Here is a 25643-nt window from a genome sequence, read left to right as displayed (position 1 = left end):
CTACAATTTCTTCAGAAATTTGGAACCAAGAAAAAGAGCAAATTCCAAACAGCCACACTGGTGATTTTGGTTGCAAACCAAAAAGGCAAAGCAGGGAAATTTTAAGCCAAACTGTTCTCTTTCTGGTTTTACTATAAGGTTAAAGAAAAGGGAGCTGGATTCTTATTATTTTATTTTAAATGATTTTATTTTTCTCAATTACTATAATTATTTTTTGGAAGACAATAGTAAGTTAGCAAAATAACAGAATTCTTAAATGGCAGAGAACGATCCATTCAGATGCAGGTAAGTAAAGGACATCATGTAGCCAAACACAGTTAATAACAAATATTCTGTGAATATGAATCGGATTAATTTTGAATTCATATAAAACTATCAATACAATGTTGACAGCTTTAAAACTCTTATCAAAAGCAACAGTGTAGAAACAGCAATGGTAATTTGTCAAAATCTAAATAAGGCAAAGGGCAAAAGAAGCTGATGTGAAAAAGTGAGCTACAAGCAACAGTCTAAGCAGAATGCTCTTTAATAATTTAAACAGTCTGGTAATGAGGTGGAGGATTAAAAGGAGCAATAGGAAAATAAAAAGCTATTTAGAATAACAAGCAGTAAGATTGAACAAGTACAAAATCAATTGAATAACAAAGTCAATCTTCCTGTCATATTAGAGATCAAATTACACATTCAGCACTGTGCTTTGATTCTCAAAGGGCAGAAAGAGAACTTCCCTCAGGCAAGCAGCAGGTTTTGTAAGAATTTTGAGTAAATCAATGGTATGGCAGAAAAATACTAATATATGACTTCCCAGTATACATTTTAAATGATTGCAATGAAGAATATTGAGCAATGAAAATTATGTCTTACTCCACTAAGTTTGAATTTTAACTCCCACTGCCAAAACTATACATAAGCAAAATGTAAAATAAGGACATACCTCCTATTCCACCAAAGCCTCCTAAAAAGAAAATTGACCTTGCCTATGAACCCTAAATAAAAATCCCTCCTAAAAATATAGAAATTTGGATTTGAAATTTTCCCTTTGGTTTGCTTGTTTAAATAAAGTTGAATCAGATCACCAGTAAATTTTAAAAAATTATTTGTGGATCCAGTATATATGATTTTTGGTACAATAGGAAAATGCTTTAATATGGACAAAATTATCATTTGAAGGAGACACCCATATCGGAAACGAACACAGCAGATAATGAGGAAGAGGCTGTCAGCCCATCAATTACTTGTATCTATTGGACACAATCACTGAATGGAAAATCTAGTTCAGACAAAATCCTGTACTTCTCCACATTCATAGTAAAAAATTGCAAAACCAGATATTTCATGGACTGTAATCAAGTGCTACTTTTTTTAAAAGAAATATTGTCCTTGACAGATTTTTTAAAAATCTTTTAAAGGGATTATGTAAGATGTCTCTGCTCTTAGACGTTCACTTAATTGAAACAAAAGCAATCTGAGAACAAATTCAGTTATCTGACTCACAGTATTTTGCATGGCAAAGCATTTCGCTATTGTGCACACCTCATCAAAATTTAGAGTCAATTCCAGTAAAGTGGCAGTTTCATCTATGTCTAAAAAATGAGAACATACTTCTGAGAGCACAGACTTGATTTATTGGTGCAGTAAATCAGATTTCTTCAAAAGTAATGCTATTCTATAGGGCTTTGTAAGATGGGGTTATTTTTACTTTTTGAATTATAAGTGCATTCAACTAAACCAATAACATTAAATGCATTTTAGAAATCTAATAGTTATGTTACTGTGAAAAATGCAAAAGCAGCCTCTCTTTGAATGGTAACTGTAAGCAGGTTTTTAAGAGGTAAGCAGAGTCCACAGTAAAAAATCAATCACGCTTGCAGCACATTTAGAAAAAAAACCCAGTACTTATGTTTCAAATGATAATTTCAATGTGTTGCAACTGAAATTTTAAAAATTAATTACGTTCACAAGTCACTGACTTATAGAAACAAAAAGATGTTATCTGAATATATTTTCATTAAAAGTGCAGCCTCATGAAATTTCATTAGAAAGCCTTTCATTCCTTCATTCATTAAGCAAAAATACTAACACCAACAAAATCTGCTTAGGTATCACCATGTTTGGGAAGTTATTTGATTACTCAATGTGTTACATTTATTTGCATCATCTCTGTAATGAACCTTTATGGAACAGTATGAGAGATAAGCTCTGTGACTCTGTGATGATTCTTGTGCAAGAAAACCCAATTATTTTCCCACTTGTAGCTGATAATACACTAACAATCTGCTTCTTAAAGGCTACAAGCGATTTCAGTGAAAGTGAAGAACTTGCACTTAGCAAATGAAAAGAAACCATACAATCAGTGATGCAAAAATGGCATCACTGCTTACCCAGTGGACTTCAAAATACTAAACTGCTCTAAGATTTTTTTTCCAATTTCACTTAGATGATTTTAGTGTCACTAACGCTATTTTCCTGTGCAAAATATTTACAAATACTGGGCACAAACACACTATGAGGAACATAACAGCATTTCAGGCACTTTTGATTCAAGGCTCATTCTCTTTTCAGCTTCAGGTATATTCATGCCAACCATGAAATACAGAAGTAAACAATAAGAACTAAAAGAGAAGGACAGCGAAATAATGATATGAGAAATAAGCAACTGAAACAAGAACTAAACAAGGAAAGAAGGCCGAATTCTTGGTTTTTTTAATAAAGCACCTCCTTTCTGTCCAGCTTTTCATTTCTTTGCTATGCTCAGAAGCTCCCCAGTGCAGCAGTGTGGTGTTCAGAAGCCAGAGGTAACTGTTTTCAAATTAGCTGTCAGATCTCTTCTAATTGTAAGGGAGTCTCTTTTTCTTAGCTATCCTACAAGGAGTTTTTAAACTATTTGGTGAATGTGGATGTTAAAAAGATATGAAACAATTTAGAACAGGCTAAAGAAGCATTTTTTGAGGAAGCAATTCTCCCAACTGAAGATTTTGGGAGATTCTTTTCACTTACTGCATCTGAAACCAACAGCACGATCTTCATGTGCTAAAAATCATGTTAATCAGCACACCAACATGGAACAAACTTCCTAATGTAAAATTCAGAAGTTGACCTAAACATGTCAATGCACTATATAGCTTAATGAACAATGAAAACTTCTCAACTCCATACAAATGCAATTAAATGACCTGGATGGGTTGGAGAATCATACCTAGAAAAGCAGATGGTGAAACTGTGCCATTGCTCCGTGACACCATGACACTAATCCCAGTCTCAACAAATGGCACTGAAAAGTCAACCACTTCAGAGCGCTCTTCATTAATAGTGAGAGACCCCACAGCCATAACTGCACGATGGTATACCACCTGATCCACAAAGAGAAGACACCACCAATATTACTTAGTAGGGAATACCTCATTTCTCCAAAAGAATTAAAAAGAAACATTGCTAAGTTCTTACTTAAGAGCTTTTACCTAACAGAACTTACTTCACCAATCATTCCATTCCATACATTATTGACTTTTTTGCCATGTTTCCCATTAGTCACCAAATACAGGTCATATGTGAACTTGACGGTTTTAGACAACTTCTTCAAGATATCAATGCAGAATCCTTTGCAGCACTTCTTTACATTAATTCCCTCATTAGTTGAGTTGCTGTCAACAGAGAAGAGACAAACAGTTCTACTAGGAAAAACAGAATAACCACAACAGTAAGACTCAGCATAGTGTGAAACAACATTTTGTCGTAGTTGTGAGCAACCACGTTTTTCTGAATCAATGGAGAAATAATCCACAGGATGCTTTATACGGTGTTCATAACTCTTATTAATCATAGTGCAAATGCTTGACAAGAGATAAGTAGAAGATAATGGTAGCCCTTGTAAAACATGCTTCCTGCTGCAGTATCCAGCCTACTCCACTTCTCCATCAAGACCGTCTCCTCTTACCAATCTCTCTCTTAGGCTTAGATCAGATATTTGTTACTTCTACTCTCAAGACTAATGCCATTACTAAATGTCATTTAGTAATTAGAGAACTTCCCAATATGAAAGCTATATAAATGCACAGCAGTCCACCATACTGAAAATGGATGCTGCACCTTTTTCTGCACTTTGAGAAGGTGGCTTTCAGGCTGCCTTTGAGTGCAAAGATAAGGACCTCCCTTTAATATATTTTTTCAAAATGTTAATTTTATAACCTCTAGAACTTTTTAGTAAAAACATCTTCAGAAGTTAAGACAATATTTTACAGCCTTTGAAAGAACTCAAAATTAAAATAAAACTAGTTTAGAACTTGACTAAGTACAGTTATGTTAAAAAAGACTGTTTCTCTGCACTTCAGGGAGCATGCTCACAATCATTTAGCAGTCTTTGGAAACCTACAGAAACATGCATTATATTCCCTAACATCTGCTCAGTAAAAAAATATCGTTATATTCAGTTCATAGATGTGTAGACTCAAGCATAGACCAGGTGAAACAATATTGATAAATGCACAATGAGAAATCTTCCACTGATTTCTAATGACTGCTATAAAGTTTTACAGCAATCAAGGCAGGAGCCTTTTCCCTAGATGGTATGTCAACAGTGGTATTTTATGCTGGAGCAGTTTATCCTGTACCATATTTCTGCATAAACATACATTTTCAATAGGAGACATTCTCAGATTGCTAAAGACTAATTAAAACAGGCATATTTCAACGTAACTGGAAACAATTCAAAGAAGACTCACTAAAATAATCCTACTTTAAAATACAATCTTCTCTCATGCAACTGAAAAGGGCTAATTCTAGCTGACTTTAAATTTACTCTAAGCTCAGCTTGCCCACTTAGCTTGCCCCATTAGCTTATCATTAATTCAACGTGACTTTCACGTAAATAACCAGAAACTTTCAACTTCATAAAAAGGAGGATGTGCAAACTAGAGCACACAGTGTGGGAAAGGGAAGAAGAAAGAGGAAATTAAATACATAAGGAAAAGCAAAGATAGGAAGCAAGAGGAAAAGAACAACAAAGTATCAGAAAATAACTATACAATGAAAGAAGGAAAGGATTAATGAGAAAATAAGGGAATATATTTTGCACTCAGAAAAAAAAATGCTGTATATCTACTTACTTAATTTTGACAAATTTACGGCATGGTACTGTGTTTTTTTGGCAACTTTCCATCAAAGGATCCACATCCTCAACAACGACAAACGGAGCTTCCTCCAGGGTGACAATACTCAAATGGTTATCATCTGGGTCGCTGTCAGCGAAAGAGCTGTACCTTGGCCACACAGAGTACTTCAGGCTCAGTGAGTTGTTCTCCCATTTCCCCACCTGAAATGCCAAGACACACACGCTGCTGATATCTGCTTGCTTGTTTTTGACAAATGAGATCTAATATGAAATGTGCTGGGTACAGGAAATTACATTGCAAAGGCAGTTGGTCTTGGGTTTTCGTTACCTAAATTACTTCAGAACTGTTTTGTAATTTCATGAGGTGAGAAAATGCACTGTGGAAAAGACAAATAAGGTAACATTATTTTAAGAGATAACAGCTTTATAGAGACTGGATGACATCAGTCAATGCTGTCTATCACCTGGTTTTAGCTGCACTGAAATCGGACATGCCTCATTTCCATTTGAGCCAGTACAGCAAGCAATCAGATACTCTCTTTTCAATAGCAGACATTCTCAAATTGTTAAGAGACTAATTAGACTGAGCAAATTTCAACATAACTGGCTCAGTGTTGGGGCCAGTTCTGATCAATATCTTTATCAATGATCTGGACAAGTGAACTGAGTGCTCCCTCAATAAGTTTGCAAGTAACACCAAGTTGGGCAGGAATGTTGATCTGCTTGAGGGATGGAAGGATGAACAGAGGGATCTGGACGGACAGAATCAATGGGCCAGGGCCAGTGCAATGAGGTTCAACAAGGCCAAGTGTCCTGTACTTGGGCCACAACCCCATGCAACATGAGATGCTGGGGGATGAACGTCTGGAAGACTGTCCAGTGGAAAAGGATCTGGGGGTGTTGGTCAACAGCTGGCTGAACCTGAGCCAGCAGCATGCTCAGGTGGCCAAGGCGGCCAACAGCATCCCGGCTTCTATCAGAAATAGTGGGGCCAGACATAGGGAAGTGATTGTGCCCCTGTCTCAGCACTGGTGAGGCTGCACCTTGAATACTATGTTCAGTTTTGGACTCCTCACTACAAGAAGGATATTGAGGTGCTGGAGCAAGCCCAGAGAAGCTGGTGAATGGTCTGGAGGAAGAATGTTATGAGGAGCAGCTGTGGAAAATGGGGCTGTTTAGTCTGGAGAAGAGAAGGCTGAGGGGAGAGCTTGTCATCCTCTACAACTGCCTGAAAGGAAGGTGCAGTGAGATGGGGATCAGTCTCTTCTCCCAAGTGGCAAGAAATACAATGAAAGGAAATGGCCTCAAGTTGTGTCAGGGGAAGTTTAGATTAGATATCAGGAAAAAATTCTTCCACACTGGAACAGGCTGCCCAAGAAGGTGGTTGAGGCACCAACCCTGGAGGTATTTAGAAGACATGTAGATGTGGCACTCTGGGACATGGTTTAGTGGTGGCTTGGCAGCATCAGGTTTAAGATTGGTCTCAATAATCTTTTCCAACCTAAGCAATTCTATGAAAAAGAAAAAGAAAACTAAACCTCCCCCCATACACATCAGACCGACAACCTAAGTATCATAATATCATTTCTTTATCTTCTCAAAAGAGAAGACTCTTCTATTCTTACAGTTTCAAAAGCCATTGTAAAAGCCTCTACCTAGGGCTCCATCACACCTGAGCCAAGTCAAATCACATTTTTAGTAAACGTGAGCTCAGTTGTGCATGATTTAGATCTTATTAGGACTGACGTATTTTAGTCTTCTTTAGTTAATGCCAGCTGTTGGGGGAAGTTTAAGAAAGCATACCCCACTTTAAAATTGTCTCTTTATTTACTATCCTGAATTATCCCTTCTAAATTAAACTACATGTCTTTTCACTTCCAGAACAGTAGAAAGGGGCATGCAATTTAAATATTTTGAAAATTCTAGCATTTTCTTCCTCAGATGGTGTTTAACTACTTTGTATCCATAAATCTAACTGCATGCTTTATCTGAGTAGAGTTGACAGACAATATGAGTGATCAAGCCACAAATTTATAATCTAATGCATTATAATAATTAATCTGTTGCTTAAGCTATGCAAATTATAACATAATCACAAGACTGCTAAAATATTTGTTTTGCAAGTAAAATGGTAAGAATTAACAGTACAATGACAGACTTGGGTCCTAAAAAAAATGTAAAAAATTGTCACCTACCTTCTGCCTTCTAAAGACTTTAAAATTAATCAGAAAGATTCCAGTAGAACATGATTTATACCCATTCCTATTTAGGGAAGCACATAAGCACATGCCCTTTGCAGTTTCCTTACCATCCTGTTTATAAGTCAAGATGTTTTGCTGAACTTTAATGTAGGAGGCAGAAATGCCAAATCTTTATACACTTAAATTAGGATAGCTGAAGTATCTCAAGAGAACTAGAAATTCATACCTAAATCAATGGGAACCAGGCACACGATTTGTATGTACAATTCTAGTATGAAATTTAACCAAAATAAAACGGAATAAGCCTTTGTGATAAAAACTAAAAACTATTCTATACACAGTGGAACAAATCTATTTAATTCTGTACATGACAGATATATTGCAAAAATATTGTAATCATCAAGTTATTCTGTATAATCACATTCGCAGCTGAGTCTGTGCTGGTTTACGTTTAGTCTGCATGTTGATGCCCAGATCTATGCCGTAATTACACCATGAAATGTAATGTACTGATTCCTAGAATTTTTAGTTTTAACTTTTTTTATTCTCTGAAACAGAATGGAAAAGTTTTTAACATTTCAAAACATTGTGTCAGTCAGGATAAGCATTTCCCTTAGGCAGCCAGAGACACATTCCAAATGCATCAAAATGTATCTCACCATTTTGGTGCGACACAAAGTCATCTTCACCTGTAAAAATTTGCTGTTTGAAAATTTCATGTGCTGATAAAGCATTTCCTTACCTCCTCTAGGCACATGAGGAACATGGGAAAAATATAGCTATTTTTGTAAAATGTGTTCTGTAAAATCTCTTTTTCACTTAGGTAATGTGATATTTTTAGAATAGCTAACCATTTAATGAAGCATTATATAAAGTACAGGAGGAAAGTTTGGACTTCTGGATTATACAACATGAAAGACAAAACTACTGAATAGTTCAAAGACAAGTCTGAAAATTTCATCTACGCTCCAATCTTAAACCCTGTTAGCTACGTTCAGTTACAGCCTATAGCAAATTGAGCAATGGAGAAAAGAATAGCATGCTTAGAGTCCAAACAGCACAAAAGAGTCTCCTGCTTAAACCTCCTAAGGATCCACAGCTGAAGAGGGTGATAATGAAATATTTGTTGTTTTCCTGGATAGCAGCTAGATAAATAGAGTTACCTTAAGAAAAACAGGCAACTTGCAAAGTTACGTGTTGCTGTACCTCATGTAGCCCCCTCTCCTGCTGCAGCATAAAGCAGCCTCTAAATAGTATGAGGATGACTGACATAATCCTAATCACACCCCCTCACAGAGACCATCAAATCAGAGAAAAAGAGCAAGGCCACATTCTGAGCCGGGAGAGAAAATAGCAGAGTATGTTCTCCCTTGCAAGCCAATGCTGGCACAAAAAGAAAGTCTGTCACACTGGCATATTTCACAGAAAACAAACAAATAACTCAGTCCTATCACCCTCTTCCCAGCAGATGGGAACTGTATGCAATACCTCGTCATCATCCTTTTGTAAGAAAAAACGTTACATGACCACATGGGTACAAAATGCACTTCCAGAACTGTCTGACCAAACCTTTGAAAAAAGAAAAAAATTCAGGGACATTCCTTCTACATTAAACACACACACGTGTTGGAAACATCCCTTTTGAGCTGCCTCAGTTTTGTGAAGACAATAATGCTGAGCAAATGCAAAATCTAACCCAGCTTGCTTTATAGAAGAATTCTTTATTAGTTTCATTTCATCATGCTTTTCCACTTAGAAGGAAGAGCCACTCTGGCAAGCTTTAAGTCAATAACTAGAAAGCATAAATTGAGTTTGTTGGGTTAGCAATGACAGGCAGCTTCAGAACAAAGCACAGCAGCAAAATCCTTCCTCCAGAAAGAAGCATCTGTCGCACACCTTCTGCTGCAAACCTTTGTGTCACTTTGCGTTTCAGAAGGTCTGAATTTCACAATGACAGACTAAATATAAATGAAACAATAAAACACAAGCACTTTCATGTCTTATTAATAAGGAATAGTTTACAGTCCTTGGTGGTTTGGAGACATCAGTTTAAAGACTTTGAAGTTTTCAAAATTTGCTGCAAAATCTCACATGGGGGATGCAAATGGACTGCTCTTCCCTCACGGCTGCATCTTACCCTGCGACCAGCAGGGCTCAAAGGAAAACACAGTACCCAAAGTGATCATAAACAAACAGGGGGAGAAAGAAAAGCTACCACCTCCTGTAGCCTCATCGTTCAATACAGAATTAGTAATTAGCACTAACCAAATCCTCAGTGGCCTCAGTTTTGGTACTGGGAAGTGTCTCAAATAACTCTGTGTAGCACAAGAGTTCACATTCAAGTCATAGAAGCCATTTTATAAGTTGATTGTGCCATGAAAAAGGAAGAGCTAAACAAACTGACAGCTCCTTCTCTTCCACCTCCCAGTGAGGGAACACTTTTCATCATCCTCTGCACTCCATGAAGATTGTACAGCTCTCCAGAACTATCCAGATGGCCATACCTTACCTCCAGAGTGGAAGAGCCGCCCTGAAAGTCTTCTAACACTTTAATTTCTCTAATAGTGGCTGCAAAGAACAGGATTAAAGCGCATTCCTTTCCATGATAGCTGCAATTCCTTTACAGCAGCAGAGGGAACCATCCTCCTTGGGAACACTGAGTTTAAGAAATGCTGCGTAATAATTGGTGCAGTTCAAACTATTCAGTACAGTGAAGGTCAAAGGAAAGGCCTTTAGGCTAAGTAAAAGCTCACTGATACAGAAACAATACGCAATTTTCACTTGACAGTAAGTGCCAGGAGAGACATATTTACAGGAAGACTAAATACACTAAGCAACAAGGATGGAACAAAGAAAATGACAACCTAACAGATGTTAAAGAGCATGCTGTTTCTGCTCTGGGCAAAGATAATATATCATGTTAGGCCACAGAGCTACTGACAAAAGATATACCAACAAATGGATGATTAGATCATGCAATTTCATCTGTTCTAGTTAAGATATATGCATTTCTTGACAACTTCTAGGGAATACCTATCATGAACCATCAGGATCATTCAGATGTCACGACCTCTGCTCTGAAATCAATTGAGATTTCCCAAGAAACCACCCTGTACCAGCTCAGTGACTGTTTATTATCACAATACTCTCACAAATGGCTATATCAGAAATCTGACCAACTGTTAGGTTTTACTGTTCTTGTCCGGGGAATTTTCAGCTATATCCTCAGATATGATTGCGGTCTTTTCTCAGCTACATGATGGTGGATGTTAGTAGCCAGATGGAGCTCTCTGTGAAGACCTTGGTTCATTTATTCCAAGCAGGAATTGTGCACCCTCTGCCCACTCATTCCTACTTAGATACAAATGTGTACAACCTCACACAGAGCTTGTAAATCTGGTATATGCTAGTTAGTAAGAGCAAAATCAAATTCTACATTAAATCCTGCATTAATAGAAAGTTAAATACGATTTGTTACATTTAGAATAAACCTGGATGTAAGTAAAGGTTCTTGTAGCAGCATTTAACTAGCAACTGTTCCATGTAGTAACTGTTACTCTTGCTTCTTGTAAAAATTCATTGACTACAAAATTGTAGGACTTTTATATCTCACAAATCCTCCCAGAATACAGACATTCATCATAATTTTATTGGTACTTATTTGGGAGCACCAGTAAAAATTGTTTTTACCCTGGAAGTTTGCAGCTGAGTGATGTTAATGGGCCAGGTGAGACACCCAGGTCACACCTTACTGAGATAAGCTTAACAGGGGAGTTGCAGGTGGTACTGCTGAACCTCTGAGGAGTTTTTAGCACTAGCACAGTGTTCCTGTAGTGCTTTGGTAATATTTGGGCAACACTTAACTCTAGCAAATTTATCAGGTTTCACTGAAACAAGAACATTGAGCTTGTCTTCTTAAAAATCTCCCGCTTGAGAACAGCAGCCCCTTTGCCTGTCAAGATTAGCAGCAAGAATATGAATGTTGATGTGAGAAGTTTGAGTAGTCGCTTTAGAATCTGTCAAAATATCTTGCTGGATGCCTGCTGAACATGCCCAAAAGTGATTTTCAGTCTTCAAACTATTATCATCCAACCAGCTTTTTTTCAGAACCTGATATGGGAGAAATACCTCAGTCAACCCCATTTATATATGAAGTTACCACTTCAAAGTTTTGATACTGAGTCATTTGTAAAGGAAAAGGAATTTATTTTCCTAGGGGTAGAATGTATGCTCGTCAACTATGGTTGAATGGATTTTCTATAACCTCAAGCCAAGTATATAACTTTTTGGACCAAGGGAAAATAGTATTTAAATAAAAGCAGATTATTATACTAAAATACTAAAACCAAAGAAAAATCAGTTTTAATACTAAATCTTTTATTTTCTGGAGAATCCTGAGTGACAAAAATTAAATAAATAAATAATTACTCTTTCTTACATTAAAAAATAAAGTAGCTACTTGCAATTTCTACATACATTAGTTACATTACAAGGATTAGCAGGCTGTTGCATTGTCAGTTTTTCACATGAGTAAATCATTTAATTAGATTCTAGGACGTGATGTTTTCCTTATAGGATTGAGGTTATTTAATAAGGCCTCAATAAAAACAAATCTGTGATACTCATTGCAATATAGTAATTGGAAGTAAAAGCATGTGCCTGTCTGGAAACTCAAACCAGGAAACGTTAGATCTCAGATGAGCAATTTTGACAGTTTTGAAACTGAGCAAAACAGCACAAGGAGAAAGGAAGAAGGAGAAAGAAACTGGCTAAGAGATATAGGATGAGAAATACACCTCGGAAAGAATGTTAAGACAACACTAGAATGACGTTCAAACAAACAAGAGGGGCAGCACAGTCCTCCTCATGTCTCGGAGTCAGAGGAACTGTCCTATTATTTGTGCAGTGCACAGCGATGCTCTGCTTATGTAAATGTGGAGAGCCCTGAGATAGCCGAGAGCTTCAGCCAGCTTGCCAGGATAATTGATTAGTCAGTTTATTTGTCTTCATCCACAGAGGCAGGGATCAGCTTGTGGTCAGAAGAATAATTCTGGTGGTGACAGCCTGTTCTTGGCTGCCTTTCACTGCTTCCTTCTGACATAATTAAACCTGGCCCCCTTCTCATAGTCCTACGATAGAGAAGCAGACACGCAAGCTGCAGCGAGGGGCAGGCTGTCTCCACTGAGGTAACTCATCTGGCCTGCTACCAAAAAAGGCTGCAAAGCAAAGAGGCAGCTAGAAGCAGATGCATAATTTTGTGGGGCAGGAGCCTCTCTCCAATGACTCTTTTCATTCCTCTTAGAAGCCTCTCAAACACGATGGTGAGCAGGAAGAGAATGGAAAACTGTGTACAGGCAACATAATAATGGTTGGACTCAATGATCCAGTGGGTCTCTTCCGACCTGGTTATTCTATGATAAGCATCAACCTACAGAGTGTCTTGTAGCCAGTGCAGCATGCAGTGCTGCTATACAACATGCACAGTTAGATACAGCAAAACCTGCACCAAATCTTCCTTTCACTGATAGGGAAGTCACTTGAAGGTTAAAACAGGCTCAAGTTATTTCTTGGAAATAACGTCAGTTCATATATCCAGCATTGCTTTGCTGCTGTTAGCTTATATTTCAAAAACATCAAACCTACCTCAACTTCTCCTTTGAATGGTCTCTTTAGAGAAGTTTCAAGGCACAAAACGTATGACACTATTATACCGTAAGCATTGCTGGCTGCCTCTCTAACTATCCTCTCTCTTTTGCATATCATACTAATATTCCCTATGTAGTATAACATTTTTTTTCAGACTATTATACATGATATGAGGACTGTTGAAGAATTTTAAAACAGGGTAAGAAATTTTCATAATGGTTACTGTGCAAAAGATTCCTCCAAAGATTCAGATTGACACATTTGGACAGGATTAAATTTATCCAGAGAATTAAATTTGCATCAAAAGAACATCAAGAAGTACATAGCATAATCTAGGACTACTCCCTGTGTTTTTGCATGACTAGCATATTTACTGAGATGTCCTTCAGTAATTCTTATTTTGTCATTATAATTCAACATCATGAAGAGTCCTGCAGTCTTACAAACTGGAGTTGCAAGTTGATTTTATGGGATACTAAAACTGTGAGAAAAAGTGTTCACAGATTTCAACAGCAGTTTAGATAATGCAGAATCATGCTTTATGAATTTAAAATAAAACTGGGTGGATGATCGAGCTGTATTATTTCTTACAGTCTCATACAGCAACCAGTTTCAAAGACTCCCTATTTTTAAAACATGGGACCGCAGACAGCCTGCAAAACTCAGAGTCAAATCAATCACAGGCTGAGGTGGGACTTAAAAGAAAAAAAAAGCTTGTTAATAAACTTTTCCTTTTATTACTCACATATGTGATTAGCCCTGATAGTAAGACATAGAGTATTTTTAAAAAGTGGGTAGCAGAACCTAGTCTTGGTAAGTTTTCTAGAGGATAAGCCCCAAGATGTGTTTAGATTCTAGGTCAGTACACTCCACCCCTTTATTACATTCCTAAAAAAATATTATTTACTCTTCACAGTAACTTTTCCTTCTAGTCTGTATAGAGGTTTTTGGAGATCACTTGCCTACCAGAACATGTTTAGATTCTGAAGTTTTTAGACAAATATTACAGCAATTATACTTCAATTTGACAGGAATTTCACATTTTACAAAAAAAAAAAATAGCACATTGATTCTAAAAATCTATCAGAGAATATAAAAACCAAGAAAATAAAAGGTACTTGAGTTATCAAGATATACAAATCCATCTAAATTTAGGTAGTTAAGGCCTAAATTTCAGGTTTTTTAGTCATCCAGTTTATTTTACCAAGTTAAAAGAAGAAATGCAAGATGTGTTTCAAAGAAATCTGAAACCCACGTGACATATCTTTCACTGATGCATTTGCTTGCCTTATTAAAGTTCCTTAGACCTACTCAGAATAAGGTGAAATTATCTTTTCTGAACTGTTGTGACAAACCTGATGCAGCAGAATATCATCACTGACATCCCTGATGCTAATCTGTCTACTTATCATTAATAGGCTTCTACCAAGTGTCTGCTATCTCCTCTCACATCCTTTACCCAGAGGTATCACTCACCTTTTCCCATTCACGATCATTGTTAAGCACGATCACCACCAGCCTGGGATGCGCCTGATAACCATCAGCTGTGAAGGACAAATCTTTACCTTCCCAAGTCACATTCATCATAAACCTAGAAGGCAAGCAAAAAAAGAGTTCATTGAAAAATTAATGAGCTGTCCAGCAGTTAATGAGCAAGCTAGCTCAGTCATCAGAACCACTGATGAAATACATGCCCCAAATGCTGTTCACACTGTGAAAAGCCTGTGTTTGCAGCATCAGGAGTCTGAGCATTTCAAGGCAGTCCTTAGCAGAAGAAGAAGTAAAATATTTTTTACGTATGACTTTTAGTGCAGACATCATTTTTTAAAGCAGCTTCCACATAATGCATGACCTGTACACTCCATGAACAACGCTTCTGGTGCTGTGTGCAACCTCATCAGTTTTTCAAGACAATTTTAAACACGTCTACATCAGCTCTGTATGTGACATTCTTCTACTCTTGCTTCACTAGAGTAAAACTCAGAGGTAGGTTCCTTGCTTTCTCTGTTCTCTTGTATTAGCACGCTAACCTGTGTGTTCTAAGGATAGAATACTGCTTTGTATAAGCAATCTTGTCATTAGCAATGATCACATCAACTCTACTGAGTCGTTGCTCTAACCTGGACTGCGCCATGGGGAGAACTCTAGAGAGCGACACTGCAGGTGGCTCCACCAACACCAGCCACAGGCCAGAAGTGCCTGGGAGCCAGACACCACAGCCGAAGTTACCTGCCCTGGGGTAGAGGATTTGGTACTCCACTCATCAGTCAGAGGCATCCTTCAGCTCTCTAGAGTCCTATAGCTTTTCTAGCTATCAATTTGCCCCTGGAGGTCTTAAATTCCATATTGACTTTATACTAATTTTAACGCAGCCTACCTAGTCCCTCCATTTCCTCATTAGTATATATAGATTTTAATTTCTAACTGCTCCTTTCCATTCACCATTGAACCATGTACCCTATTTTCCAAAGGACTGTCCTTTTGTTGATTCAGAAAGGCCAGCATTCTGGCCATCTAATTAGACTTGGTTTTATTTCCTCAAAAATAATTTTCTCTCAAAATTTTCCACAAATTTATAACAGAAATCCATATTTATATTTGCTCCGGTTCCACATAGTTTCAGTGCTTCACAGCGAGAACAGATTGTTTCCACTGCTCCAGGGTCAAAGAGTGATGAGAAATTGCAGTTTTTATTTAAAGCACAAATACAGGGAACTTACTGCCAAGAGACTGAACTACCACAGTATACAGGTCAAGCTCCCCAGACTGTGATATTGCAAAAATCTATCATTTTATACATTATATGAAATTCACTCGCCTAAGAAAATCAAGCATGCAAGGGAAGAGAGTAAAAGGCTGGTATTGGCACTAGTGTTCTTTGGTCATATTGAAAAATAACAGAACTTAAGGCTGCCACTGTGAGCCTGGTGGGGCTATCCCGCAGATGAGAGGCAGAACTGTAATTCAGAGTCTCACTGATCCCATGACACTTCCAGAAGATAATGTGCCCTGTACCCGATACGCATGATCTGAAGTTAATTGCATTGAATTGCACTGAATTCTTCGTGGTTTTCATTGAATGAAGTTCAGCCCAAACTTTCACCGAGGTGCTCTCCTTCTGGAACTCAACTCAAGATCATTCCATCCCTTGGAGAGATGCATTTTGACGGGTGTTAAAGTTATTCTTACTGTTCTTCATACACTGCTCTGTAATGTTTTACCCACAACAAACTGACACTGGTTTACAAGGGGTTTGGGGAGGGGCAGTTTGGTTTTAAATGGGTTTTGGTTTTTTTCTTTTTTGTCTTGTTTTGTGTTTCCTTTGGAGTAGTAGCATTTTCTCCTGGTGAATCTTCAAAATTCTTCAGCCCCACATTCAAAGGAAAAAGCTTTGTATTGACACAACTGCCAGAAAATCCCAATAGCTAAAGCACATTAAATAAAAGTATATAGACCCAGAAGAAATAATGGCATTGTAACATAGTATTTAATAATTAAATGTGCACTGCCCTAAACAGCCATATTAACATCATTCAGCACTGGCTTGACAGCAATTTGTAAATTCACCCATCATAATAATTCATATTTTGTGACAGACTTTCGGTGTGAAAATTTTCCCCTTGGCAGAACTTTGCTTTTCAGTTGAACTAATTTTCTCTATATTACATTTGTCATTCAGCACTGAAAGAGCTTGCTTGGGAATAAAAAGCTTGTTTGCCACCTTGAGAGCAAGTGGCAAACCACCAGACAGAAGTTTCTTGTGCGTACAAGAAACCAGCATAACATTCACTCAGTACTGAAAATCAAATGCACTGTGACCCAAGGAATGAAATGACACCACAAAGGGAAATCACGTACATGCAGTGAAAACACGCACTACTTGTATTTGTTCTTCCACACTTCCCTTCACAGGATCCCTTCTGATTCAAGCACATGAAATAACCACCCGTACAATGAACCTGTCTTACAAGGCCAAGCAGAAATCCCCTCTTTTCAACAAAAATGAAAGCCAAGCATTTTGTCTTCTCTTAAGTTCTGCACCACAAACATGCACATTGTACTACATCAGGCTTTTGTGGCCAGTTGGTTTTTTTAATTACATAGCCATTGGTGATTATACTCAAGTTGAACCTTTCTTTTATGTAGTTTGGTAGGAACATTACCCCAGACTTCAAACACCACTCGTCATGTTTTGGATTGACATGCAAATATCCTACCCTGGAAACCAGTCTAGGTCCATCACAATGTGCAGTGCTGTAGTTGTGGTGATGCTCCAGTGCTTCAAAAAGAATAATGAACCACAAATCTAAAAACAAAAACTGAACTCAGTGTATACTTTTAGTCTATGAGAACTTATAAGCCATTTCGTAGTGAAACACACTTCACAAGTCGGAAAAAAAATTCCCTAGTCTGTAAAAGACTCTTAAAATTTTATTGTCTGAGTCATGTACAAAGGTACCACTGAGTGACGCAGACTGAGCTACCCCAGTTTTTCAAATTGCAGCAGTGAAAAAGAACTTCAAAGAGATTCTCACTTTCCCAAACACACTTTTCTGTATAAAATTCATCAACTGCCTGTGTTCTTCAGAAACCAATGCTTATAATATACATTCCCTTTTGAATTGTCATTTTTCCTCCACAAAAGACAGAAGTCCTTTCCCGATTTTACTGGCCAAGATCCTAAAATTCTTGTCTTTACAAGAAAACAACTGTGTGCTTTTCTGTTCGTGGTTAGGAGAGGTGAAGAAAAGCAAGTATCTATGTTATATTGTATTCTTATAGAGTTTTAAGTCCAAGATTAATCCTGTGTGAGATTACTTTGCTTTCTGAATTGGTCAAAATACATTTCTGAAGTAGTCTTGGAATTGCATACTCCTATTTTTAACTAAATAAGGTACTTGATTATTCAGGCTTGTTACTTTAAGGGGGCGACTCAGCACACACCTTGGATTAGCAGTTAATCTGTTTTCATACCTCATTAATGCCATAAGCTTTGCAAAAACATGGTATCGGGAGTCCTTGTGATGATATTATGACACTGAAGACTTAATTAACTTCTGCAAACTGAAGTTTTTAAGATTCCCCAAGTGATACGTGTATGAAAAAAGGAATTCTGGGGATAGGAGTTAAGCTATTCTCATGCTGAATCCAAAACAGATTTTTATCACACAATGAATCAAGCCTGTACTATATACTTCAAATATTTTTAAACATTTATATAATTCTTTTTTTCTTGTCACTTTCCATAACAAAATTTTAAAGAGAATTGTTGAAACACCACAGTAGAACACTGGTCCTGTTGTATTTCCAGTAAGCCTTTGAAGCACCGAAGCTGCAAACCGCTCTCAGTGTTTCTAACTTAATTTTTTCAGACAAAGAAATATCAAGAAGTAACTCTGATAAAGCTTCATATTACTGCCAAAACTATGCAATATTCATCCAAGTTAAAATTCTGACTCTATCGAGAAAGACAGAACAAATTTGAATAAGCTGGGTTTTTTAACTCTGTAAATATTATATCACATCTTAATTGACTGTAATTTCCACTAAGAAATGGGAGAACACTTTGCCAAGAGGATCAGACGTAAGTTTTTAGAAGACCATTTGCTATGGTACAACATAGCTGAAACAGAAGCACCTTTCTGGCCAGTCTTCTTATAGAAGCCAGGGACCTTCCTTGCCCACAAGGTGTTTAGCAAGGATTTCCTAAACTGCTTGAAAACAGCTGAGACCGCAGCAAAACTGCAACCACTCCTGGAGCAGAATCTTTGAAATTGTCTGCTTCTGTGTTATACAACAGCCAACATGCAAGGTATGGGATTGCTTTTGTTGTTTACCATATATTTATATATGTGTATATGCAAAACACACAAGTGTTCCCTCAAAAGATGAAAGGGTTTGACAGCAAAAGCAAGAAGGTTTCATTGGTTCTCTGGCAGGTAAGTTTAAGAAAAATCCATAAACCTACATAAATTATGAAGAATGCTTTGTGTCCAAAAAAGATAAGTCCTAGCCCCAGCTTCATAAACTTCTTTGGGGGCTGTGAAAAAACGAACAGTGACGTACTACAAGTGTATCAGAGCAGTCCCCATCCAGCTGTACCCTCCACATGCTGTGTCAATGGGATACCGGGCAGGGAGCATTCTCCCAAGTACGTGTGTCCTCAGGATAAGCACTCTCATGCCCACCTGTGTTCCAGAAGACCCTGCAGCAATACTTTACAATTTATTTATCCTGCAGAGCAAGGTGAGCTTACTGCTACTCATCCATTAAGAGCAGTGACTCAAGAGACCTAGTCCTTCGCTTCTTCTTTTCAGGATAACTTTTGCTATGGGCAACAGCATAAGAACCAGTCCCTGAATCAATCAGCTTCTCCAGAGGAAAGCCAAGCTGAGTAAAACCCTGGCCAGCAGGCAAGGGAAATACAGAGTTTTGAGATTCATAGGCCTAGAAGTAAGTAAAAAATATAGCATACAATTTGGAATCATCCCTCAAAAGCATTGCACAGCCTCTACTACTGTAGAGTCAGGATAAAACTAGCCTACACACTGCTGAAGCACCATTACTCTGCAGTTGCTGAGGCCAGCATGATAAATAAAAGATAAAACTGAAATACTCTTCTAGAAAGACGCAAGAATGACTGCATTAAAAAGATGTCATAGTTAAGGAAATATTTTTACAAATATGCAAAAGTTCAGGGCTTCTAGAAGATACCAAATACCTGGATTTTGAAAGTTAGCAATTCTGTACATGTATATCAGACCCAGCAAGTCCTTGGAGCAATGCAGTAAGTTAAAACTTTTCAAAGTCATCAGTCCCTTAGAAATGAATTCATACGATGTAGTTGAGATTATCATCAGACATATGATAAAAAAACGCTCTCACCAAAACTAATACAGTAAAAATATTCCCTTTTCTACACCCTAGACTGTTTGGTTTGGTGTTGTCCCCATTTTTCTCTATTTTGTGTTTACTTTCTTTCCATCTCTCCACAGAAACGTGAATGTGAAACTGCCTGTGCTAGGATGAAAATAAGCGGCACAATTAGTAACAACAGCTGCTTTTCCTACAGAAGGGATCTTTTGATTTCTCCCCTGCAAAGGTTTAAGCCTTCTTCGCCTTCTTCCTCTTATTTTCATAACATCACAGCATCTACCCATAAATAAATTGCTCAGTTGTGTGCAGAGACAAGCACACGTGTTGAATTCTCAGGGTTACCTTTGAAACCTTCACTGTGATGGGCCTGAGTGTGACAGCAAGAGAAACGGCTCCAAGCTCCAGCCAGGTACAAAGGGTACCAAGGTTGCCAGCAGGGCTGCAGAACGGACGGCATCCACACCATGAGGGAATCACACCTTTAGAAACCAAACTGTCAAGAAAACACCCTCAGCAAACATCCCATGGCTTTACAAGCAAAGCTAAAGATAGGGAAGCACAGACTGCCTTGGGCGCCCTTTCTTCTGGCTGCTCTCATATCTGCTCCTTCCTTTTTATTTCATAAAAATAATTTTATACAGATTCAGTTTTTTAACAGGAGAAATTCAGGACTCATTGGGCCCAGGAACAGAGCCAGCTCTGTGACAACCGGCTGGTTTGTTATTGGAGTGAAATCCACCTCATATCCAGCTCCCAAACAGATCACTGGCTAGGAAAAATATAATGGGTAAGGCAGAGGCATTAATGAAAACATATCCCTCCTAAGCTACCTCCAAAGAAGAGAACTTCATTACGAGACTTGTAAATAAAGCACATGGACCTATAGCTCCAAGGAACAGAAAACCCATGGGACCCCTTGTTGCCACAAGTTCAGACCCACGTCTCCTGCCCTCATCCTGCAGCCCAGATTAGATAATCAAACTCGATAAATTCCTCAGATGCCATCACTGGGGACTACCAGCTTTTATTTATTGCCTTCTTCACCATGGGGCAGTGTTTCAAATCCGTGACAATGGCAGGCAGTGAAGAGAAACAGCAAAGGCTTAGGGAAATATAGGTTTCATAAAAGAAACTCTCCAACTCTTCTCCCAGAGAAGGGATTTCCAAACTGAGATTTAAAGCAGATGAAATGCCTCACAACCAACATGTCATCTGATGATATTTCTCTTTCCTCCAAACAGTATGAACCAACCATTTTAATAATCTAGACAGCCAGCCTGTCTGGGCTTGGCGTTCACCCAGCATCATACCTAAAAAAGCAGGACTGAATCCAAATTTTGGTTTTTCTTCTTTATCTTGTTGAGGCTCTGAACTGCTGAACTCCCTTATCATGATACTATTATGAAATCTGAAAGATACTTATCAGTACAAACCCCAAGACAAATTATTTATCATTAAGAAACAGTTTTCCTAAAAACTTCTATACAATCAAATCAAGAAATGCTGAATGTATAAAACATAGAATTTGTGGTATGAAGTACATACAGAAATAGAAATAGGTCTGAAACAGATCACTGTTAAGCAAATTAGTGATGCATTTATCAAACAGTGAAGCCTTTTTAGTGAGAGTTTTTTCTCTTGGGTTATGAAGGATTTTATTTTCTAAACTCAAATCCTGCACCGTGATGCAAAGAGCCTCGTCTTCCTCCTTTTGCCTCCTCCTTCATTTCCCCCAGCCCTCGCTCTTCTGAATATAACTCCACGACAATGCTCTGCTTTGGAGCTGTATCTTCTTAGGCCTTGAGCCAGCATGGATGAGTAAAATCTTGGGAACAATATGCTCAGCGACTGTGAAACAGGAATGGCCTTGCCAACTCCCTGTACCTCCTGCCAGCTGCTCCTTAAAGCATTAGTTGCCACTAGGTCTGGAAAAGTCATTTTGCCCCAATTCTGCCAGACATGACAAAACTCCCGGGGAGCCCAGGGAGCCCTTCTGAGAGGGGGCAAGGAGGGGGCACAATTAGAAAGGGCTCAGATGCCTGGGAGGGTGCTACACACTCGCATCACTTGTGAAACACCCAGCAGGTTTCGTGACTTAATGTTATTATTAGCAATAGCATTTCATAAAAAGCACTAATATGGTTACATTTTGTTGCACCACATCAGAAGAATCCCAAACTCTTCCGTGCAAAGCCCAGCCTGGCTTCCTGTAAGGTGACAGTGTCTGCAGCAGCTCCATCTCCAGGAAACTTCACTTATATTTTGAATTTCAAGGCCTGCTGTCAGCCCTGAAGTTTGGCTCTGCTCAACTCCAGAACAGAGACCATGCTTGTTCTCTTGCTTTAAAATTTTGAAAATTATCACATAAAGGGGAAAATTTTCTAAAAGCCTCCAATCTGGTAACTGTTTGGCACCTTCTGCTTCCTAAACCATTTGAACCTGGGAGAAAATTCTGATGTTAATTCTCTATAATTTCTTGAGTCACTTGATCAGTAAACCAGCACCAAGTTGGAATCTTTTGGGTGGAGTGTTTTCCTCCACAACCCCTTTTGTTGCCAGTGAAGTTTAGTTGTGCTTTCAGAGGAAGACGATGACTGTTTCATCAATTCAGTTCCTGCTGTTTAATGCAACTACATGGAAAATGCCCTCATACTATAGAATAGGGCAATTACAGCAGATAAATTAAAAGAAGTGCAAATATCTAGTTGTACCTGCTTAACATCTGCTCATCAGAAGTAAATAATACTTTGTGTGTCCGTGTATACCAATACGAGTGCTATAATACTCTATTAGTTCTCCTGATCAGAGAGCACCCTCATACAAATTAACAAGGCAAGGCAGGATTCTCCCACTGACCAATTTTTCTTCTGTCTTTAGTATCTTTTCTCTTTTTTCTTTTTTTTGATGTTGACAATAATAATTTCTTATAATCCAGAACATCTGAAATTAGTCATTAACATTAAATACAGGACTGGCAGTGTGGTCCTCATTTGGAGATGCCTAAATATAGGGTCCTGTCTGAAAATTCCTTGCCCCCTGCACTCCTGTGGCCTCAGTGCTCCACAAAGGCTTGCAGCTGTGTTCATGCCTTCAGCCATTTAGGCGCATCATCCTCTTTTGGATTTGTTTGCACAGAGCAGCATTCACAGTAGTGAAGGAGGAGAATAAGGAAACCTAGCAGCATGCAAAGATTGAAACTTCTTCAAGCCTTAAAGTTAGCAAAACTGAAGTACTAAATTTACTATAAAACACACTCAAATTAGCTGTTTCCCTCCACAACACACAAGCAATGTATGCAACTACTGAAATTTGGTTAGTTTCTCAGATCATCATTGAGTGCAATGCACCCCTGTGAGCATGCAGTGGCCGCAGTAAAACCACAGTGGGATCACAAAATAAAATATCCTGGAGAGTCTTAGATAAGTGTAAATAACACTTGTTTTTCTGCACAGCAAATATACCATCAGTGAAAAAGCATTTTGCTTCACGCAGAACTAGTTAAACAAAGATACATCTTCAATCATACAATAAATCAGGAAATACGTATTTTCCCAAGTCTTTTGACAATTAAAATGAATAAATGTAGCCCTACACCTTCATTACCAAAAGTAAGAAGAGTCTTTAAATCCTGCATATTATTTGGTTGTATTTGGAAACTGAGTGTCACTAAATGTAAACACCGCATGCTAAACGCCTGAATACCTATGGACAGACATACAGTTTTGCTTAAGAGGATAATGACAGCAGAGTAACAGCTTTGTCACCCCTACACAGATCAGTGGTTGGAAATGCTGTTGAAAATTGTATCTTCCAGGGTTACGACTTTATATGCAATAGGAGTGCTCTTCCAGACAAAGCAGAGGCATTTTATTCACAAAGCAGCAGCATTTTCCATGACGACTGGCAGGGATATTTTGTATTGCTGTTTGTTTGCTTACATGGTTTCCTTTTTTAAGAGAGAGCAAGGATTTGTTCAACTGATATTGCATTAATGAGCTGCTAAATCTATCTATCCTGCTGTGCTACTGCCACTATTTCACACAACGGTATTTTTTCTATCTTGGGAGAATCTAGGTCTTACACAGATGGAAAAAGATGATCTGAATCAGTAAATACATATAAATGTATGGGGTTTCTTTAATACACTGAAAACGATCCTAGTATTCTATTTTAAATCCTTTATTCATAAGGGAAAACTAGTTTTCCTATGTGAATCGGAAGTGAATGTTGATCAAATTATTCCAAAAACTAAAGCAAATCTGATGTTTTCTGGGTCTATAAAGCAAATAAAAGCATCTTAAAATTGCAGTGACAGAGGAAGGACAAATTGTGTGCTTCAAAGCATATATAGCTTCAAACCAATTTAATACTAAAAGGATTTGAAAAAGAGGAAGGAGGAGCTTTCACTTCATGGCTTTCTTTACATAGAATTTCTTCATAAATGGAGATAAAAATCACTGTCTAGATGCAGAAAGTCGCACATAAAGCATTACCAAACTCCATTTACAAGCAAATTAGCTATTATAGCATAGCCTTAGAATAGTGTGCTGGGTTTTAAAGCTGAATTAGACTGTCATTATAATAGATGGAGTCTAAAAATCATTTTTTTTTCCTCCATTCTTGAGCTTGGTTTTGCACAGCATTACCTCACAGAGCCTCTTTCCCACTTTCCACTGAGGTCTCTGCTCCTGCGCTTGCAAGCAGTGTCCTTTCACGCACCCTACCTCTCCAGCACTGATTCCCAGCACAAAGAGGCACAGCACAGCAGATTGCGGGTCCATAAGGTATTTACAATTACTTCAGCCTTTTTCATTGTGAGGATGCTCCAGATCCCTTTGCCCAAGTTAGCTCCTTAATGCAGCATTGTATGCATTCATAGAATCACCAGGTTGGAAAAGACTCCTGCATCGAGTCCAACCATTCCTATCTGCCACTAAATTATGTCCCTGAGCACCTTGTCTATCTGTCTTTTAAACACCTTCAGGGATGGTGACTCAACCAGCTCCCTGGGCAGCCTGCTCCAGTGCCCAGTGACCCTTTCCATGAAAACTTTTTTCCTAATGTTCAGCCTAAACCTCCCCTGGTGGAGCTTGAGACCATTGCCCCTTGTCCTGTCCCCTGTCAATTGGGAGAAGAGCCCAGCTCCCTCCTCTCCACAACCTCCTTTCAGGTAGTTGTAAAGAGCAATGAGGTCTCCCCCCAGCCTCCTCTTCTCCAGGCTAAACACCCCCAGCTCTCTTAGCCGTTCCTCATAAGGCCTGTTCTCCAGCCCCCTCACCAGCTTTGTTGCTCTTCTCTGGACTCGCTCCAGAGCCTCAACGTCCTTCTTGTGAGGAGGGGCCCAGAACTGAACACAGGATTCAAGAAGCGGTCTCACCAGTGCCAAGTACAGATGAAGAACAACCTCCCTGGACCTGCTGGCCACGCCGTTTCTGATACAAGCCAAGATGCCATTGGCCTTCTTGGCCACCTGGCAGCCAGCTATCAAATCAACACCCTCAGGTCCTCCTTCTCCAGGCAGCTTTCCAGCCGCTCTTGTCCTAGTCTGTAGCTGCACAGGGTTGTTGTGCCCCAAGTGCAGGACCCGGCATTTGGTCTTGTTAAACCTCATGCCATTGGTCTCAGCCCAGCGGTCCAGCCTGTTCAGATCCCTTTGGAGTCTCCCTGCCTTCCAGCAGATCGACACTACATCCCAGCCTACTGTAGTCTTCAAACTTGCTAAGGATGCACTCAATGCCTTCATCCAGGTCATTGATAAAGATGTTGAACAGGACTGGACCCCATTTATCTTGTAGTTTAACATATCTGTGACC

The 25643-nt window shown here is 38.6% G+C and overlaps 1 protein-coding gene across 4 annotated transcripts in view; it reads right to left on the bottom strand.

Moving 5' to 3' along the window:
- Positions 1 to 25643, bottom strand: part of GRIN2A (glutamate ionotropic receptor NMDA type subunit 2A) — a 165130-nt gene that overhangs the window by 45465 nt on the left and 94022 nt on the right. For all 4 annotated transcript variants that reach the window (XM_069870506.1, XM_069870508.1, XM_069870507.1 and 1 more), the window contains exons 5-8: positions 14431 to 14545; positions 5103 to 5308; positions 3473 to 3641; positions 3197 to 3350 (exon numbers count right to left, since the gene is read on the bottom strand). In XM_069870506.1, coding sequence (XP_069726607.1) covers positions 3197 to 3350; positions 3473 to 3641; positions 5103 to 5308; positions 14431 to 14545 — 644 coding nt within the window. The remainder of the gene's footprint in view (positions 1 to 3196; positions 3351 to 3472; positions 3642 to 5102; positions 5309 to 14430; positions 14546 to 25643) is intronic.

This window comes from Phaenicophaeus curvirostris, chromosome 16 (genome assembly GCF_032191515.1).
Source record: "Phaenicophaeus curvirostris isolate KB17595 chromosome 16, BPBGC_Pcur_1.0, whole genome shotgun sequence".
In the NCBI taxonomy this organism is placed as follows: Eukaryota; Metazoa; Chordata; class Aves; order Cuculiformes; family Cuculidae; genus Phaenicophaeus; species Phaenicophaeus curvirostris.
Note: the sequence above shows the minus strand (reverse complement) of the source record. Positions and strands in the feature narration are given on the sequence as shown.